The sequence below is a fragment of the Lethenteron reissneri genome, chromosome 66, assembly GCF_015708825.2.
Source record: "Lethenteron reissneri isolate LAM-NWPU_2019-01 chromosome 66, ASM1570882v1, whole genome shotgun sequence".
Classification (NCBI taxonomy): domain Eukaryota; kingdom Metazoa; phylum Chordata; class Hyperoartia; order Petromyzontiformes; family Petromyzontidae; genus Lethenteron; species Lethenteron reissneri.
Window position 1 is genome coordinate 5,469,623 of NC_083844.1, and position 22,393 is coordinate 5,492,015.

The following is a 22,393-nucleotide window of genomic DNA, read 5'->3' on the forward strand; positions in this document are numbered from 1 at the left end:
AGTCTTCAATAATAGGAGTCGTTTTTCTTCCAGCACGAGACACAACGGTCTTCAAAGATTCCATTCACTCCAAGCGTCCCAAACTCTCTCGGCTCCCCCCTTAATATGTCCCTCAAGCCCCTTTCCCGAAGGTTCCTTGACCTTTCGCTTTTCCTCCAGCCAATCACCTTCCCACCTTTCGAACGGATTCTTATCGTCTCTCCCTGTAAATCATCCCTCCGTTTTCCTGATCTTTCCGTGTTGTATTTCTACCTCCAATCCATTCAATTTCCCCTGCCTCTAACCAATCCCCTTTCAGGCCCAGTTCAGTACCAATCAGAGGGGCTTGTTTTTTACTTCCTGAATATCCATGTCTTGATGCATGCTGTGTCCATAACATCGGGTGAGTACTTTCGGTTTTGGATTAATCACTACACAAATGTATGCAGTGGAAATGTTATATACTAATGTTGCATTCATGTATGTGTGTTTTATATAGACAATTCCCTTTTGGCTGGACTGTATCTGACCGTTTCATGTCCAATGACGCACACGGTAAGACTGGAACACGTGGTGGTTTCCCGTGCAGCAAAAGGTATGACCTTCACTGGCCCCGAGCTCCGAATTTTCATCACGGAGAGCTCCATGTCTCAAACAGAAAGCTACGGGTTGGAGATCCATTCCTGGGGACAGAGTTCTGAGATAGACATCACCGCATCAACGTTTTCAGGTAATATATTTGACTTTATGAAGCCTGTCCATACCTGGGCAAAATAAAATAGAAGTATACGGTACATTATATATGTTACTGTATTATATGTTACTGTATATGAACCTTATTGCGGGACCCCAGGGTCCCGACTAAACGGAAGTCAAAATCGTAATTTATTATTTTTGGCGACTACATCCCGCCACGCACATAAACGCCGTGACCCACCAAAAATAAATCCTCTCGTTCTTCACCAAGCACCCGTCGTTGCTAAAATTGGCGAAGTTATAAACAAAACTTTGAAACTTTGATTAGCGCATCACGTAGAGCTCGTCGAGAGAAATAGATTTTCATATCGTTCACCTTCAACAGACATAAAATGACGTCGCAACGCAGTTTATGCGAGAGCCGGGGGCTTATTGGACCCCGGGGTCCCGCCATTAGGTTAATATACTAAGATACAGATCCTCCGTATAGCCTTTAACAGACTGTTGGGGCGATTGCTGTGATCGAGCAGCACCTGTGAAGTGTTGTATACTAACCCTTCTTCCATAATTGAGATTAATAATATTTGATGATTTTTATATATTATCTTTTTACTTGTTTTTTTAATGAGTGAAACACACCAAGCGCAGCAAACTGCAAAACACCAGGTGTTGTTAAGTAATGAACCGGAGGAGGGCTAGGATGGCAGAATTTACAACGTTGCTTCAAGGGAAGATAAGGCCTGATGAACGGGCACATGTCACCCGTGCAGGCGGCAGAGACAGTGGGAGTGTCAGCCAGACATAGTTAAGGCAAAAGCCCAATCATCCTGCATGGTTTTAAAGTAACGTCAAAATTCGAAATTCAACAACAGAGTAGGCTAAATTATCGATCCTCGCGCTCGCTCAAACTGGAGACCAGGCTGCGAGCTACATCAATGAACCATTGCCCATTTGCTAATCCAATACTGAATGTTAATATTACTGAAGTCAAAACGAATTCTATGACCTCAGCACATGGGCAAATAATAGGGCAGTGTCGACTCAAAGGCAATGGAAGAAAACAGAGGCGCCTTTGTCTAAATCACAACCACAGAAAGCCAGGAATCATCACTGATTGTGTGTTCAGGAATTCCGAGCTAGTTAGAACACGTGCACAGGGGGGGAGCTGATGTAAACAACCCTGCGCGTCTGGATGTGAGGGGGCCTTTGACCTGAAAGTAAGAATAACACTCCCAGAGCAGAAGGTTGGATGACCACAGTGAGACGAGAATAAGAGTGGTGTATATCTCTCAAGGAGGCAGACCCAGCTGAACAACAAGGCTGCGGGGTCACCAGAAGTTCGCATTCGCCTAGTTAAGACAAAAAGCTCAATTATTCTGTATTGCTATTAAAGTAACGTTAAAGTCGGAATTTAACAACAGGGTAGGCTAAAGTTATCGATATTCACACCCACTCCAATTAAACCAGGCCACAAGTTACGCCTACTGAACCATCACCATTATTAAGTCAATATGAAATGTTATTTCCATACTTCAATACTTTCTATACAATTCGACCCGAAGCATATGACAATCAGAACCTTCCTAAGTCAAAATTGAATCGCACCCAGACAGGAGCGAATAGTCAATATAAGGTTGAAGAGGGAAGGAAATCAAGAGCACGGCGAACTGCAAACGTAAGCAAAAAGCCGGGAACAACACCAGCCCAGCAACAGCGAGTGGGGCTTCGACAGGCCATAAAGTAGAATAATAACTCCCGGGGTCAGGGGACACAAGAAGAAGCAGGCAGACAAAAACCAGAACTGACTCCAAGGTTCAACCGCCCTCACCTACTCAGGGGTGACGGAAATTAATGAGGCCTTGAATTAACGGCAGGCAACAACAACGGCGAGCAGAGATAGGGTGGGGCAAAGACTGCGGGCTATGGAATGCAACTTCGTGTCAGTAAAGCCCTGACAAACAAGTTAAGTTAAAGACATCACAATACATAATATCGCACATAACATCAATGTTAACGCTATTCACCGTAAACTATATTCCGCTTATATAACCATCCAGGCACCAAGGAATACGAATTCCTAGGATCAAGAAACTTACCCCTTAACCTAAGATATCGGGAATAAATTAATAGTAATAAGTATATGCATGAAAAGACAAAAGTAAAACTTATGGAAAAGCCAGGATAACGGGATGAATCACCACCAGGTCGAATATAAATACATAATAAAAAAAAAAAACAATGTTAAACCCAGGGTCGGAGAGAAAGGGAGATCCCGGCCGTCTTTGTATCCCCGCAGCGCGGGATAGGAGTGTGTGTACGCTCGGGGAAACACCTACACTTGGGTCGGGAACCACGATGGGAAACGACAGACCTTAGGTTACATACAGAATCATAACTGTGAAATAGTAAGGGACAAATGTTAACTTAAAACTTTTAACCATTTCTTTGTGCGCCGGGTCGGAGAGAGTGTTGCCCCTCCCTCCAGGTTGTGCAACACGAACAAAGACGCCTATGAGACGATTTGTAACGTCTGTGTTTTGGGTTCATGAAGAAGGCCAGACAAGAGATAAATTGCACCCAGACAGAGAGACGACTTCGAGACAATTTGTAACATCTGGTTGTTTGCTCGTGGGTTTTATGGAGGGAGTTGACAACGGAATATACCGTCAGTGATGCACACAAGGACATACGGACACACACATGGACACACCTGCCTACGGACAGATCCTGACACAGCAAAAATCGGAAGCCCCGCCTTGTGGGCGGGATCCAGGGGGATTTTTCAGCATAAAGGAACGGATCCTGAACATTGGAAACCAGTGCGACGGGAGGGTCCACTCAGAAGCTCGACCGGGAGGGTCGACTCAGGAACGAGTGCGACGGGAGGGTCCACTCAGAAGCTCGACCGGGAGGGTCGACTCAGGAACGAGTGCGACCAGAGTGGGTCCACTCAGGAGTGCGACCAGAGAGTCGACTCAGGAGCGAGGGCGACCAGCGGGTCGACCCAGGAGCGAGCTCGACCGGGAGGGTCGACTCAGGAGCGAGCTGCGACCAGCGGGTCGGCTCGACTCATCTTCAGCTCGTCAATCTCTGCTGCCGCCGGAGATCTCCGCTGCCGCCGGTGGTGAGCGTCGCGACTTGGCGACGATCCAGCGCTGCACGCTACGAGCGAGTTGTGGGCGCCACCTACCGACCGGGTTCCGAACTGCGACAGCGTATCAACAGCCATCCGAGCCAATTCACCACGGTGACAGGGGAGCGCCTGATACGTATGACGCGCACCGCCCCCTCACCACACGACCACCAGGCGTCTGTTTGACATAAAGAATCGACTCCGAACACTGACTATTCAAGACAACTCTTACCACTCAAACACACTCGAACCCATAAGTCATCCGTGGCTGGGAAGGCATCACAACGAGACCGAGTGGTGGCCATCCGTCGTTTATAAGAGTATTCTTAATTTTTATCTTTAATATTTAGTGGGCTGTACTCTTAATCGCATAAATTCCCAACAGATCCATCAATACGAACTGATTCTTGGCACCTCCTTCCGCCGAGCCACGCTCACGTGGGGAGTGGTGGCCCACCGGATCCTTATCAGGTGATCTGGTCCCCAATTAGTAAACTTGGTATAAGATAACGATCTTCGGAAAAGGAGCACCGTCGCAGGCCCTTACTCCGAGCCGTTCTGAGATAACCTGCCGATGTATCTGTTGAGATTGGTGCCTTTAAGAATAATAACTGTTTTTGATTGTGTTTTTTTTTTATCGCCGTATTATCTTTCAAGTATCTTTCAGTCATAATCGCCGCACGTACTCGCATCCTCTACAGAATATTCAACTGTTCCGTGACCCAAGGTGCTAACAACGTGATAAGGGTTGCGTATGATCAATAAGGAGTGCGGTACTGCGTGAACAATATTGAGTATAATCATTCATTAACGTTAAGGTTTTCTTAGCATAGTATTTGCATGTTTTAACGACTCTCTCTCTCACTAACAACCATCGCGTTATGTGGGATCCATGTGCCGTTGTCAAAGTGAAATCAGACAATCGTTGATGATACTGTATTGATGCCGTATTGACGTTCCGGGATTGAGAGTTCGCATACTATATCATAGTTAAGGTTGAATTAGTAATAAATTGATCAATACAGAAGTGGTTGTGTGATTCTTTCCTGAAATCTATGCATAAGATCTGCTTCTGCGTTGAGATTTGAACTTGGTGACCTTAATAAACACACTAATACATACTCAGTAAATGTTAAAGCGATAACGGGGTAACCGGGGTCTGGTTATTATAACGACTTGCGTTATCATAATTACACCCACTCGCATAATTAATACGATTACCTCTCGAATTGGCATAATTAAAATGTGCGTAATTACATAAATTAACATATTTCCGGATAATTACACATTTGGCCAAATTTCATTTAATTATTATTATTTCCACTGAATATTCATAACCCACATATACAACATAATAATTTCACCCACGCACGCATACAACATAACAAATTTTCATACCCAACATATACAACATAATGGGGGCTCGTCTTCCGGGATCTCTCGCAGACAGTTTATGCATGAATTCAGGAACGAATCACTGATGTGTTAATCAAAGTGTTGTGAACTAACGTTGCCTTGTGATTGTAAACGGGGGTATACAAACAAAACGCGCTCTGAAGGGAAATACCAGAGTAGCAGAGTATAACAAAGACAGCTGGGCTGAGATTATTTGCTCGAGTTGAACTGACGCATCCTGTGATACAATTGTTTATATGTGCTCTGAAGGGGAATTCTAGAGTAACTCACGACGCACATGAGATGTTAGAATTAAGATACACTCTTAAGTCTATTAACCACACTACATAATAGAGAGGGCACAGGATCCACAACATTCTGAGTTTGACACACCAACGCATAACACTGATACAGAGTGGACCTCTGAGGAGGAGATGGAATCTATGGAAAAACAATATCGGGAATTTGTATTAAAACGTACTGGACGGACTGCTAGCCAGCAGACGGAGCAGAGAGATATATGGGAGGGGAGCCATACAGAAGATGTTAAGGCCCATAGAAGGAAACTACTTAAGGATGTGATGAAATGTGGCAAAGCCAAACGTGACGTAAAAATTGCAGAAATAGCGAGGGTAGACTCGTATCTCCTCGCACAGACAGACAGAGAAAGATTATGGAATGAGGAAAAATTTGAAAGGGAGAGACAAGAGAAACTGTCCTTAATGGTGCAGGTAGAGCGTCTGCACGCCCTCGTGAGAGAGAAAGAATCCGCACTAAATGCACCAGTGAAACACCCAGACGTTGATACACAGGACACATACGGGAGTAACAATTTACCACACTCCGAGCCACGGGGACGTAGCCCAGGGCCAGATCCCACAATGAGTGTGGCTACTATGCAAAGCAATTTTGATAAAGTAACACCCTCGCAAATCGAGGAGAGAGAAGAGGAAATAATAATACAAACGGGAAAACATGAGGCCGACCACCCCAACGTTAGAGAGAGACAAATAATTAACCCTAAGTCATCAGGATACACTGTAATGATAGAGCGGGAAAGGGCGGAGCTGGTGCAAGACGGGAAACATGACATAAACAGAACACCAGGCAGACGCACGCTACGCAAGTATGACCGACATGATGCAGATGACAGAGACAGCTCACCAGAGAAACGCACCTCGCACAAACACGACCAACACGACACACGTAACAAGAGCTCACCAGAGAGACGCACATCACACAAGCAGGAGCCATGGGATAAGCAGAAATCACCGAGCCAAGTTGACCCACGTAACAGGTGCAAAAGGCACTACAAAAGTTATGTTAAGCAGAGCCATCGTGATGGTGACGGCTCATCTGACACTGACTTCTCTGACAATGACCAACACGACACGGATAACAGGAGCTCACCAGAGAGACGCACATCACACAAGCATGAGCCATGGGATAAGCAGAAATCACCGAGCCAAGTTGACCCACGTAACAGGTGCAAAAGGCACTACAAAAGTTATGTTAAGCAGAGCCACCGTGATGGTGACGGCTCATCTAACACTGACTCCTCTGACAATGACCAACACGACATGGGTACCAGAGAGAGCTCACCAGAGGGACGCATGACATGTAAAAATCACCCACGCAAAACCACCCGCACAAAAAATCCCAGAGACAGGAATCCCGATAACCATGAAGCACGAGACAAACATAAATTCAACACCTCACCTAGCAGGCACCACACACGTAGTAGGCAGCATGAAGGTCGAGGACAAAAACACTCACCACATAGACACCGCTCAAGGAGATCACGCACACCAACCCACAAGCACGAATCACAAGACCCACATAAGGAAAACAAGAGACACAAGCAACGGGACAGATACGAATCCTCGGACAGAGGGAGATCACGACACAGACACGGGACACATGACAACAGTGATAGTGGAGACAAGGGTAGCTCAAGGGAGCACTCCTCAGGAACCGACACCACTGATGACGAACAACACACTTTTAACAGTAAGACACTAAAACTAATGGACAAAGCACTCGTGAGAATTCCCTATTTCGATCCACATAACAAAAACAGGGATATCCACACTCACATAACTACAGTAGAACAGGAGGCTAAGATCCGGGGTCTGGGTAAATCAGCAGAAAAGGCATGTTTATTATCAAGGAGCCTACATGAACCCGCCAGACCATGGGTAGCCTCCCTGCCAAATAGGGTGAAGAGTGACTTTAAACAATTGAGCCGAGCAGTAGTTAAGAGATTTGGGGAATACTCCACACTATCCGAGGGATTGAACGCGGCAAAGTTGATGACCCAGCGTGTAGACGAAGACCCACGAGATTATCTCCTGCGCCTTAAGAAAGCATATTACGCAGGGGACGTGGACAATGCCCAGGGAGATAAGACAGTCTTAAAAGTGATGTTCTTCCAATCATTGAGACCTGAAATAGTGAGAATAGTAGGAATGATGTTGGACCCCGAGACTGCCTCCCTACGCCAGATTGAAAGCAAGGCCCACACGGCCTGGGTGAACGGACGGAAAACCACTGGCATAGCCAAAACCCACATCGTCACCAGAGATAAAGAATGCCTCGATCTGGAGGGAAGCGAATCTCCAAGGAATAATATTAGCGCCACACGGGGTGAACATGAATTCCCCCAGGAGAGGGCGCCTAACCCAATAGAATCAACACCCGTCCACAACACGCTGAATAACGTTCCACGTGAGAGGAGGAACGAGGCCAGAGGAACATGGCACCCACAGCCGCCACCACCATGGAATGCAGAAGAGGGCGGAGGCTGGAATTATGGAGGAGGAGGAGAGAGTGACGGGCCATACCTACACCGCGGAGGCCGACACCCACCAAACCAGTTACCATATCGTCCCCCACTGCCGCCTCCACTAGCAATGGAGCATAGACCACCGTTAGCTAACAGGAATCGATATGCTCACCACATTAGGATGGAAAAAGAGCTCCTAGGGAGTATGAAGACTCCCATGCAAGTAGCGAAGGGAAGAATACCAACTATACCCACACAAGAGGAGGACACACCCAGAGCAAAGGTAGCCCAAGTGAACGTAGGGAAGACAAGAAGCCTCGAAGCAATCACCGAAGTGGTACCAGAGGGAAAAGGGTACCATCTGGGGGAATTGATTCCCGTAGGACCAGTCGGACGAGTCCACGTGGAAGTAATACTGCAAGACACCCTGACCAGCCAGGGCCTTTGTGATACTGGAGCAGAAATATCCATGATATCCAGAGAATTATTTGACGAACTCCAGACTGCCCTCCAGAGGAAGAATGAAACACTACAAATGATGCCAAGTAAACTTACCTACTCAGGATGTGAAGGGACCCACATGCGACCATTGGGCAAAGTTATGACGAAGTTGACGTTCAACAAAATCAACATGAACCATCCCCTATATGTCGTACAATACCCAGGTAAAGAACTGATTTTTGGGATCGAACTACTGAATCGCCTGAAACCCATTGTGAACCTTGAATCCCGACAAATTTGGGCACAGTCAATGCCGGAGAAACAAAGGGACTCAGAAGATGAAGACGTTATGAGAGACTCCACGGGAATCCAAGTGATAACACAAGAGCTCGACGACCTATCAACGACAATCAGGAACGAAGACAAGCTCCCCGCAGGAATTCGAATCACTCAGCTAATGACTAACAGACTGAGAGAAGTCCGAAAGGAAGCCGACTTAGAGTCAGTATCACCGAAAGACCGTCCCCTCATGGAGTATATACCGCCCCCTGGAGGCCAAACCGACGAACTGCAAACTGATGAAGGAGAACCCAAGGGCAAGAGCGTATTACCCTCGGATGAAGCCAAGGCAACTCAACCGATAGTAACGCAAAAGGAACTTTCAATTGAGCCGCCCGAAACCACGAAGGCCCTAGATCCAAACCAAGAGGGAAGAGTCCTTACAATAGAAGAACAAATAGAACAACAAATTGAAGCAGCAGACGCCCTCGAGAGGGAGGAGAAGTCAAAGCTCGCGACACCAGCGAAACTCACAGACGTTGAGCCACAAAATAAATATGGAAGTAACATCAAATCACTCTCTTGGGTACGTGGACAGAGTCCAGGGATTGATCGCACAAAAGTTAAAGTAAAATCGCCAGGACATGGTACACTAAGGGCAGAGGCAAAAACTGAAGGGAAATGGCAACACGAGCGACACGGCACTGGGCGCGCACACAGAAAATGCACACCACTTAAACACAGGAGACACAGCACAGACCAAAGTGACAGATTGCCTGATGATAACTTGTTTGATGATGACGCTGTCAGCAATCAACTTTCGGAATACCTGTTCACCAGTAAAACCCTTAAGTTGATGGACAAGGCTCTAGTCAGAATTCCCGATTTTGACCCCCACAATAAGACTATGGATATCCACACACATATCGCGACAGTGGAAGAGGAGGCAATGATTAGAGGGCTGAGGAGACGGGATGAAAAAGCGAGTTTGTTGAAACGGACCTTACATAAAGAATCTATTCCATGGGTAAAGTCACTACCACACAAGGTTAGAAATGATTTTAAACAATTGAGCCTGGCAGTGATTCGGAAGTTTGGAGAATATTCGACACTCACTGAGGGGTTTTATGCTGTAAAATCGATGACCCAGGGCATGGACCAAGATCCACGTGACTACCTCGTCCAATTTAAAAGAGCGTATTACGCAGGCGATGTGAATCAATACCACGAAGGGGATAAAATGTTCAAAATAATGTTTTTTGAATCCTTGAGCCCAGAGATTACAGAAAGGGTGAGAATGGTTTTGAATCCAGAAACCGCATCCTTACGCCGCATAGAGAGCAAGGCGTACATGGCATGGTTATACAGAGCTAAGAATCATAATTCGGATCCAGAACACAGGGAGAGGGATGAGGAACCCAGCCTCTCAGAGAGGAATAAAAATCACCGAGCAGTCCCACCATGCAGAGAGCAGCAGAAACGCACGCACACATGGCAAAATAACCCAGAGAGAGGTTGGCACGAGAATGAGAGCGGCACAAAGCCGAACATTCAGGAGAATCGCAGGAGGGGGAGGTTCAGAATAGAACCATACCAACACCCCATGCCCCGACATGCGCAAGGTCAAGATTACCCACAGGGATGGCGAAGTAACAATCCAGGAAAAATTTGGCACCCAAATGGGAAAAACACTGGGCCAAGGGTGCAGGAGAATCGTAGGAGGGGGAGGTTCAGAACAGAACCATATCAACACCCCATCCCACGACACACGCAAGGTTCAAATTACGCACAGAGATGGGAAGATAACCACCTAGCGGGAAGGTGTTACACATACCGCGGAGGTATGGATGCGAACATTCACGAGAATCGCAGGATGGGAGGTCAAACACAATCGATACAATTCCGACCAATTCCTCCACCGGCTATACCAGGAGGGAATAGAGGAATAACACAGAATACGGTCCAAATACGTGATGAACCATCCACAGTGATTGAGAGCGGGCAGCCCATACGCGCCACACCCGCCGAGGTGTTAAACCCGGCGCTCAATGTGAAATACAGGCAGGCTGCAAGTGACAGGGCGGGCAAAAACGTGGACAGTGCTCCCGTAAATGACGCGCGGATCGAATACAAGGACAGGGTTGCATTGAAGCGTGATCGGACAGTACAAAAACAGACAGCAGGGACACGCCCTGAGGAGCGCAGGCATGAGCCTTTGAATGGAAAATATCCAAGGGAAACCAAAAATTATGTGGATCGGAGTGCTAAAATGGAGACGAATGTCCATGACGTATCGGGAATGGTGTTGAAATCCAACACACTAGTAAAAACAAAGAGGGCAACATTACGAGGGACAGAATTAAATCGACACACGGACTCGGCAAATGTGCATGTAATCGCAGAGAGAGCGAATGCCTCGAACCAAGGGTCAAAGTGGGTCGGGTGCGCGAATTCTGGTTATGTGCAGCACAATTTTTCACCACACACTCCCACGACACAGAGAGTGAGAGAAGAAACTACAAAAACGAACCCCGAAAACCGTGATCGAATTATCGAAGTGATAAGTGGTGAACGAGGCAACATGAGGAAAGTAACGCATAAATGCGTTCGAAACCGCTACCTAGCGTTTCCCAGGATTTAACAAAAACAAAAATGAATATTCGTCGGAGTCATGATGTATCAGAACCGATGTAACGCAATATCGATGTTTAACGCTTGTTTAATTTTCTTTGCTCAATTCAAAATAACCATGTTAAGTTGTGACACGTACGCGCGCGTTGTAAGGAATAGCAGCAAAACTTGAGGACAATCGATGGTTCATGATGGAAGAAGGGTATACATTTTTTTAAAAATAACCCGTGGCCATTTGACCACTGGTCATTTTTAAAAGGGCGGAATGTTGTATACTAACCCTTCTTCCATAATTGAGATTAATAATATTTGATGATTTTTATATATTATCTTTTTACTTGTTTTTTTAATGAGTGAAACACACCAAGCGCAGCAAACTGCAAAACACCAGGTGTTGTTAAGTAATGAACCGGAGGAGGGCTAGGATGGCAGAATTTACAACGTTGCTTCAAGGGAAGATAAGGCCTGATGAACGGGCACATGTCACCCGTGCAGGCGGCAGAGACAGTGGGAGTGTCAGCCAGACATAGTTAAGGCAAAAGCCCAATCATCCTGCATGGTTTTAAAGTAACGTCAAAATTCGAAATTCAACAACAGAGTAGGCTAAATTATCGATCCTCGCGCTCGCTCAAACTGGAGACCAGGCTGCGAGCTACATCAATGAACCATTGCCCATTTGCTAATCCAATACTGAATGTTAATATTACTGAAGTCAAAACGAATTCTATGACCTCAGCACATGGGCAAATAATAGGGCAGTGTCGACTCAAAGGCAATGGAAGAAAACAGAGGCGCCTTTGTCTAAATCACAACCACAGAAAGCCAGGAATCATCACTGATTGTGTGTTCAGGAATTCCGAGCTAGTTAGAACACGTGCACAGGGGGGGAGCTGATGTAAACAACCCTGCGCGTCTGGATGTGAGGGGGCCTTTGACCTGAAAGTAAGAATAACACTCCCAGAGCAGAAGGTTGGATGACCACAGTGAGACGAGAATAAGAGTGGTGTATATCTCTCAAGGAGGCAGACCCAGCTGAACAACAAGGCTGCGGGGTCACCAGAAGTTCGCATTCGCCTAGTTAAGACAAAAAGCTCAATTATTCTGTATTGCTATTAAAGTAACGTTAAAGTCGGAATTTAACAACAGGGTAGGCTAAAGTTATCGATATTCACACCCACTCCAATTAAACCAGGCCACAAGTTACGCCTACTGAACCATCACCATTATTAAGTCAATATGAAATGTTATTTCCATACTTCAATACTTTCTATACAATTCGACCCGAAGCATATGACAATCAGAACCTTCCTAAGTCAAAATTGAATCGCACCCAGACAGGAGCGAATAGTCAATATAAGGTTGAAGAGGGAAGGAAATCAAGAGCACGGCGAACTGCAAACGTAAGCAAAAAGCCGGGAACAACACCAGCCCAGCAACAGCGAGTGGGGCTTCGACAGGCCATAAAGTAGAATAATAACTCCCGGGGTCAGGGGACACAAGAAGAAGCAGGCAGACAAAAACCAGAACTGACTCCAAGGTTCAACCGCCCTCACCTACTCAGGGGTGACGGAAATTAATGAGGCCTTGAATTAACGGCAGGCAACAACAACGGCGAGCAGAGATAGGGTGGGGCAAAGACTGCGGGCTATGGAATGCAACTTCGTGTCAGTAAAGCCCTGACAAACAAGTTAAGTTAAAGACATCACAATACATAATATCGCACATAACATCAATGTTAACGCTATTCACCGTAAACTATATTCCGCTTATATAACCATCCAGGCACCAAGGAATACGAATTCCTAGGATCAAGAAACTTACCCCTTAACCTAAGATATCGGGAATAAATTAATAGTAATAAGTATATGCATGAAAAGACAAAAGTAAAACTTATGGAAAAGCCAGGATAACGGGATGAATCACCACCAGGTCGAATATAAATACATAATAAAAAAAAAAAACAATGTTAAACCCAGGGTCGGAGAGAAAGGGAGATCCCGGCCGTCTTTGTATCCCCGCAGCGCGGGATAGGAGTGTGTGTACGCTCGGGGAAACACCTACACTTGGGTCGGGAACCACGATGGGAAACGACAGACCTTAGGTTACATACAGAATCATAACTGTGAAATAGTAAGGGACAAATGTTAACTTAAAACTTTTAACCATTTCTTTGTGCGCCGGGTCGGAGAGAGTGTTGCCCCTCCCTCCAGGTTGTGCAACACGAACAAAGACGCCTATGAGACGATTTGTAACGTCTGTGTTTTGGGTTCATGAAGAAGGCCAGACAAGAGATAAATTGCACCCAGACAGAGAGACGACTTCGAGACAATTTGTAACATCTGGTTGTTTGCTCGTGGGTTTTATGGAGGGAGTTGACAACGGAATATACCGTCAGTGATGCACACAAGGACATACGGACACACACATGGACACACCTGCCTACGGACAGATCCTGACACAGCAAAAATCGGAAGCCCCGCCTTGTGGGCGGGATCCAGGGGGATTTTTCAGCATAAAGGAACGGATCCTGAACATTGGAAACCAGTGCGACGGGAGGGTCCACTCAGAAGCTCGACCGGGAGGGTCGACTCAGGAACGAGTGCGACGGGAGGGTCCACTCAGAAGCTCGACCGGGAGGGTCGACTCAGGAACGAGTGCGACCAGAGTGGGTCCACTCAGGAGTGCGACCAGAGAGTCGACTCAGGAGCGAGGGCGACCAGCGGGTCGACCCAGGAGCGAGCTCGACCGGGAGGGTCGACTCAGGAGCGAGCTGCGACCAGCGGGTCGGCTCGACTCATCTTCAGCTCGTCAATCTCTGCTGCCGCCGGAGATCTCCGCTGCCGCCGGTGGTGAGCGTCGCGACTTGGCGACGATCCAGCGCTGCACGCTACGAGCGAGTTGTGGGCGCCACCTACCGACCGGGTTCCGAACTGCGACAGCGTATCAACAGCCATCCGAGCCAATTCACCACGGTGACAGGGGAGCGCCTGATACGTATGACGCGCACCGCCCCCTCACCACACGACCACCAGGCGTCTGTTTGACATAAAGAATCGACTCCGAACACTGACTATTCAAGACAACTCTTACCACTCAAACACACTCGAACCCATAAGTCATCCGTGGCTGGGAAGGCATCACAACGAGACCGAGTGGTGGCCATCCGTCGTTTATAAGAGTATTCTTAATTTTTATCTTTAATATTTAGTGGGCTGTACTCTTAATCGCATAAATTCCCAACAGATCCATCAATACGAACTGATTCTTGGCACCTCCTTCCGCCGAGCCACGCTCACGTGGGGAGTGGTGGCCCACCGGATCCTTATCAGGTGATCTGGTCCCCAATTAGTAAACTTGGTATAAGATAACGATCTTCGGAAAAGGAGCACCGTCGCAGGCCCTTACTCCGAGCCGTTCTGAGATAACCTGCCGATGTATCTGTTGAGATTGGTGCCTTTAAGAATAATAACTGTTTTTGATTGTGTTTTTTTTTTATCGCCGTATTATCTTTCAAGTATCTTTCAGTCATAATCGCCGCACGTACTCGCATCCTCTACAGAATATTCAACTGTTCCGTGACCCAAGGTGCTAACAACGTGATAAGGGTTGCGTATGATCAATAAGGAGTGCGGTACTGCGTGAACAATATTGAGTATAATCATTCATTAACGTTAAGGTTTTCTTAGCATAGTATTTGCATGTTTTAACGACTCTCTCTCTCACTAACAACCATCGCGTTATGCGGGATCCATGTGCCGTTGTCAAAGTGAAATCAGACAATCGTTGATGATACTGTATTGATGCCGTATTGACGTTCCGGGATTGAGAGTTCGCATACTATATCATAGTTAAGGTTGAATTAGTAATAAATTGATCAATACAGAAGTGGTTGTGTGATTCTTTCCTGAAATCTATGCATAAGATCTGCTTCTGCGTTGAGATTTGAACTTGGTGACCTTAATAAACACACTAATACATACTCAGTAAATGTTAAAGCGATAACGGGGTAACCGGGGTCTGGTTATTATAACGACTTGCGTTATCATAATTACACCCACTCGCATAATTAATACGATTACCTCTCGAATTGGCATAATTAAAATGTGCGTAATTACATAAATTAACATATTTCCGGATAATTACACATTTGGCCAAATTTCATTTAATTATTATTATTTCCACTGAATATTCATAACCCACATATACAACATAATAATTTCACCCACGCACGCATACAACATAACAAATTTTCATACCCAACATATACAACAGAAGGCTACTGTCACTGTGGCCCACGAGGGGGTGGGTGGCCAGCACCATGCCCGGCCACCTTTGTCTCCCTAGTGGCGATGTTTACTACACACCGTACCAGGCTACTCATTTGAGACTGAGTCGACCTAGGAGAGGCCCAGGACCGGTTCAGATAATCGTCACTAGTGTTGGTGGCTGTGAGCAGGGAATCCAACTTGGGTTGCCAGGTTCATAGCGCAAGCGTACTAACTGCCACACGACCGCTCTCCATATGTATATATATACACATCTAATCACATGCAGTGGTGCATATTTTCTAACATTTTAACATCAGCTTTTTGTTTTCAGGTAATCATGGGAACGTTATCAATGTAAACGGTGCATTGTCACTGAGCAATGTCACTGTATCCGAAAGCAATGAGGAGTATGGATTGAAGGTCTTAAACCCATTGAATGTGAACGTGTCTGGTTCAACATTCAGAAATAACAGGTACACCTTTTTAAATGGTACTATTTTCCATTAGAGGCTTAAATGTAAATGTGTTGTTAAACCTGCCACCAACCGACACAGCCAATTAGTAGACTTTGTCATGTAAACAAAACGTGCCAATTCGTTACTAGTTCAGCACACCGGTTGAGTGTTGGAGAGTAAACCCACCACATTTACAATTCGAGTACCGTGATGTTTCGCTGGTAATTACAACCAGTATCATCAGGCGACGTCCAGGGTTGTGGAGAAATACTCCTCCTGTTTTGGTGTTAAATAGCGGGATAACCCAAATAACCTCTATTATAGATAACATTGGCCGCAAGAGCCTACGTGTTAAACTGGTGCTATTTTACTTCACGGTTTTGATTTTATTAAGTCAATGCATGTTTTAATATATCACAGTTCGTTAAAGAAATCTATCTGCTCAATACTGATATAGAGTAGAACCACTCTTAACGACACTAATTAGTTCCATGAAACCACGAAAGTGGTTTGGTCGTTAAGCGAGTATAGCAAATACACATTAAAAGGTTAATTTGTTACCGCTAGCATCGAAAGTTACCCTTTTTCACCCAAAAAACCTACTTTATCATATTTAAACAATGGATAGTAATACATAAAGATACTAATACCATTATAAACGCATAATATTAATACAAATAATGCTTAATAAATGTACTGTACCTACAACAGCCCATCGTTAACAGGGGAATTGTCGGTAAGCGAACACATTGGGCTCTAAATCTTGACTCAAAGCTTTCGTGACTGCAGGAATTCATATTCTTTGGGTCTTTCGGTAAAGTCACGAAGATGGGTTAAAAGAAAAGAACAAAAAAAGAACAAAAAACTACGACGTTTCGACCACAACACGTCGTTAGGCGACGATTGCTTGTGTTGTGATCGAAACGTCGTAATTTTTTGTAATTTTTTTGTTCTTTTCTTTGAACCTATCTATGTGACTTTACCGAAAGACCCATAGAACATTGGGCTCTATGGAGGCCCCTCGTTAAGAGATTAGTCGTTAACAGGGTGGCTCGTTAAGAGGGGTTCTACTATATGTTTTTGCTTTCCGTTATCCCTCGCAAATGATTGTTTTACCCTCTGAACATGCAATGCAACGGTTCCACTACACACGAACTTTGGCGTTCAAGTTCGAATTCCCCCAACCCGTCAGTCGACCGGCTGCAGAATAGCTCCGGGGTTTCTTTGCCCTAGGTTCTCTGGTGGCACATAAACTAAAACTACAACCCAATTACTACTGAGCTATGTAGCTCTTTTTCAGAAGCGATTTGGCTATGACACGATAGCTCGACGAAGTGGCTATCATCATCATCACGTGGAAAAGTGTAGTCGCAGCCACATTCTCTAAACCAAGGCCGTAATTATAATATATATTGGGGGGACACACCCCCCCCCCCCCCATATTCAAATATGCTCAAAATGTCCCCTCCCAATATATTGCTGTAAAATAAATTTGTGTTTATATTATTGTGGTTATGGTTGTAATTTAATAATCCCTAATCTGCCATTACATACAATGAAACAAGAAAAGGTCAAAAAGAAAATCAGAGCAATGTAATGCAATACACTCTAAGACTTTATTGTAAAAAAATAAATAGAAAGTGCATCCTATATGTTAGTGAATTTTTTTTTTATTTTAGGCAGGAAATTCGTTTTCAAATTGAGATATTTTTTTTCTGGGGGGGGGGACCCCCAGACCTCCTGGAAGATTTGGTCCCCCCAATGTTGACTCCATGGCTACGGCCTTGCTCTAAACGCATGTCGATTCTAAATGTGGAAGGGAAAAACCGGAAGACCCGGAGAAAATACACACGACCACAGACATGCAAACTCCAAATATTACAGAAGGCGTCAGGGTGGGTATCGAACTCATGACCCTCCTGTTTACCAGGCGAGGTAGTTAACATTTCCTAGCTACTGTGGCGCCGTGCTGCCTACGTTGAGTGGGTATCGGTGACAACATTATAGCAGCAGCTACTAAAGCAAGAGCAGTAGCAAGAGTAGCAGACGTCAACTACAGTAGGAGGCAGCATAATCGGAATATTTATTTATACCGGAGACAAATTCCGGTGGGAGAAAGTATCGACAGCAGATGCAACGGTTTCAGCAGCAGACACTGCAGCCTCGGCAGACACAGCAACTATGGTAGACACAGCAGCTGCAGGAGACAGCAGCAACAGCAGCTATAACAGACACAGCAGCTACAGCAGACACAGCAGCACCAGCAGACACAGCAGCTACAGTAGACACAGCAGCAGCACCAGCAGACACAGCAGCTACAGCAGACACAGACGTTACAGCAGACACATCAGCTACAGCAGACACAGACGTTACAGCAGACAACCGGCATAGACACTACAGCAGACACAGACGTTACAGCAGCTACGCCAGGCACTGCAGCTATGGCAGACAGCAGACAAAGATGTTACAGCAGAGACCAGCTACAGCAACCACATCAGCTACAACACACACAGCAGATACAGCAGCTATGGTAGACACTACGGCAGACACAGACACTACGGCAAACACGGCAGCTACGGCAAACAGACGCTACAGCACCACCATGCGATCCAGAATCAGAAGAAAAATCAGAATCTGTATTTACAACGGAGGATTCTGATGGGCTATAAAGCTCTTTTTCACAGGTTGTCCACTTAAGCCCACTCAGCTCCACATCCTTCCGCAGAACGCCAGGCTCAAATATCTTCTCTTTTCCACCAGTACTCTGTGCAATTGGTGTATTGGTGTAAACCAAAGTTAATGACATTTGGGGACCTTTTTTCCAGTGTAATTGAGCTCCCCAAATTACATACATACGAACACATATGCTCTGATAAAATATGTATTGTCTTTGAAACTGGTGTAGACCAATCCGTTTCAAAGACAATGCATATATATATATTCTTGTTTCTTTCGGAAAAGTCACAGAAAATTAAAATAGTAAAATAAACACCAGCGGTCCGCTTGTGTTGTGATCGAAACGTCGTGGGTTTTTTACTTTTATTATTTTCCATTTATTATTTAAAAATTAATTTAATTATTTTTATTTTCTATCTCCGTCACTTTACTAAAAGAACCGATAAAATGAATTCCTGCAGTCACGAAAGTTTTAAGTCTAAATTTACAATGCGTATATTATCAGAACCCATTTTTTTGTCCGTTTTTCCACAGGTATGTGTGGTTAATGCAGACTCGATGATGCCTTGCAATGAGATGGTATCTATTTGGTGTATGAACATCTTGACACAACTCCTGTTTTATTGACAGAAAGGGTATAATGCCTAAATAAAGCCTATTTTTATATTTGTTTCATTATGAAGTTAATGAGTTCCCCCACTTGCCGTGCTGGCTATTCAATTTAGGGGCCGTCCATAAATGACGTCACGCGATTTTTGACAATTTTTGACCCCCCCCCCCCCCCTTCGTCACACGGCGTCACAATAAGTCAGACCCCCCTTCAAATATGACGTCACAAAGCTCTGCCCCCCCCCCCCCACCAAAAAAATGCTTCAATTCGCTTTAAACTATTGTCATTGTAGTGCGTATTTAATGTGGCGCTATACTCTGATGTTGTAGGAGAAAACATTTATTAAAAAGTCGATTTAATTAAGTAGAACGTGTTGTCTAGATTTAAAGTTGCGCATTTTGATGTGACGTCACATTTCTCAACCCCTCCCACCCTCGTCACACATCGTCACAAATGTCTGACCCCCCCCCCCCTAGGTGCGTGACGTCATTTATGGACGACCCCTTAGAGGAAATAAATCAAACTGTAATCTCATATTCCTGCCGCGCTTGTGCACTAGCTGGCCTACAACCTGCGCACGCTATTCAGCGCGCACGCAATCTTGCAACGGACTTTTTTTCATTCACAAATCATGTAGTCTTCTAGGTCGCGAAATACCGATGGTATACGGTCTCGAGCGAGACTTCCAAACTCTCTCCTCCTTCTTACTCCGGGAGCTACACAATGCTGGGAGCTGACGCCACCACCACCAATCCGCCCCCCCCGATCCCTGCCTTGTCATTCGGACAGGGACAGCGAACGTGTCTGCCTCCACATTTAGATTCAATGCCACGCGTTTAGACTATTTCGATTATTTGGCTGCTGTTTATACATTTCCACGTGATCGATGATGATAAGCCACTTCGAGAGTCCCGAGTACCAGTAGAGGCATAGGCAAATCTCCATTTTTCTGTCTCTGCACGTAAATGAAATCAATTGTGAGTATTGTGCACGGTACCGATAAAACGCTTCTCTCAGGTCACCTGATAAAATCCGTTTTTGGCGGCCGTGTCATGAACGTGAGGGATCACGCGGAGGGCACGGTAAGGGGGTTTAGACGTAGGAGGTCCACGTATGGCACAGAGTACCATGCCCAGGAACATGATTACTAACGAAAGGCGCCAGAGGAAGAAAGGCAAAAGGGGACTGGATGAAACATGCACGAGATACAGATCGGTGCCAAAGACTAAGGGGAGAGGAGAGGGGATATATATATATATTTTTTATATCTATTTAATATGAATTCGATTATTTGGCTGCTGATATCAATTTCCACGTGATGATGATGAGCCCCTTCGTTGAGCCGCTATCATTTGTGATAACGTTCTGATCTCATGCCCCTAACTGAACATCTGTGAGAAAAGAGCGTTGTAGCTCATCGGATTCCTCCTGCAGGATAAATACAGATTCTGATTCTGAAGGTGGTGGTTATCAACACCGCCACCACAGAAAAATGTGTTACCACGAGTCTCGCATTAGAGGGCGTGAGCATAGCGGGTGGGTGAGTTGAGTAGGTGGTAGGTGGGTGGGTGAGTGGATGGGTGGGTACGTGTGTGGGGATTTCGGTGGGTGGGTGAATGTGTGGGTGGGTGACTGAGTGGGTGGTCGGTGGGTGATTGAGTGGGTGGGTGGGTGAGTGGGTGGGTGAATAGGTGGGTGGGTACGTGTGTGGGGAAGTTGGTGGGTGGGTGAGTGAGTGGGTGAGTGAGCGGGTGAGTGAGTGGTTAAAGTGGGTGATGTTGAGTTGACTGCAGTTGAATTGTTTATTTGCACTGAAAGTTCATCGATAAAATCTGATTTACAATTACAGAGTCAAGAAACACTGACATTACAATAATCATCAACTGAAGAAATGTGTATGTACCTTTAATTAATTGTGCTGTTTTGCGGGGAGGGGGGAAACATAACTGTCACGTATTGAAGCTACATCACTGCGTTTTGTTTCAGCGCTGGAGGAATCTACTTCGAAAACTGCGCAACAGCCAGAGTCGCGAACAGCAACTTTGAGTCGAACACAGGGAGAGAAGCAGTCTATTTTAATTCCTATTACATACAGCGTGAACTCTATTTGGTCGACAATGTATTCACATCCAACGTGATGGATTCGAGTTCTTTAAAATCGCTTGTCACCATAAGCGTTGGTTATATGGCCGAGGACGTTGCCTTCAGCCTGTCTGGAAATGAGTTTCAAAACAACGCGGGGACATCCATTGTGTCGATTACTTGCAGCTATGGATTGTGTACCGTTGGATCAAGGCAGGGAGTTACCAACAACAATTTTCAACAGAACGTGTGTCCACACACTGGAGCCGTTGTAAAGGTACGATTCATATGTTAGTTATTATTGGTCGATGACATTTTTATCTTGAAGGTGAAGTAGTCTCATTGAACACTTTAGAAGTGTAGCCGTCACCATTGCCGTTGTCACAATAACATTCGGTTTTATGTTGACGGACACCGCATCATACGGCGCTTTCAGATGCTGCTGCTGCTTCTGCGGCTGTCTGGAATGCTCTTCCCTTCCGATATTAGAAAGCCACTGGGAGCTATGATGCACTTTAACATCATCGTCTATATTTACAAACTCACTTCTTTAGAATTGCTGATTGAAAGAAGTTGTACACACACACATACAGGTGAAATGACAGCGTGTATGGTGGACCCCTCCTAACGGCGAAAATTTGTTCCACGAAACCGGTCGTTAAGTGATTTGGTCGTTAATAGAGTATAGGAAATACACGTTAAAGGCTTAATTCGTTCCGATAGCATCGAAAGTTACAATTTTTCACGCAAAGAACGTACTCTATAATATTTAGACAAAGTATATTAATGCATAAAGATACTAACAACGTTATATACACATAATATTAAAAGAATAATGGTTAATCAATACATTCATTATTAGTTACTGTACCTACAACAGCCCGTCGTTAGCAAGAGAATGGTCAGTGGTCAAAATAAAATAAATAAAAAATGAAAACAACTAAATTAAATCACGACGTTTCA

At 45.3% G+C, this 22,393-nt stretch overlaps 1 protein-coding gene across 4 annotated transcripts in view; it reads left to right on the plus strand.

The window, feature by feature from the left end:
- The window catches only part of LOC133359824 (uncharacterized), a 184,744-nt gene that overhangs the window by 75,324 nt on the left and 87,027 nt on the right, over positions 1 to 22,393 (plus strand). For all 4 annotated transcript variants that reach the window (XM_061578362.1, XM_061578363.1, XM_061578364.1 and 1 more), the window contains exons 24-26: positions 479 to 709; positions 15,939 to 16,080; positions 21,335 to 21,707. In XM_061578362.1, coding sequence (XP_061434346.1) covers positions 479 to 709; positions 15,939 to 16,080; positions 21,335 to 21,707 — 746 coding nt within the window. The remainder of the gene's footprint in view (positions 1 to 478; positions 710 to 15,938; positions 16,081 to 21,334; positions 21,708 to 22,393) is intronic.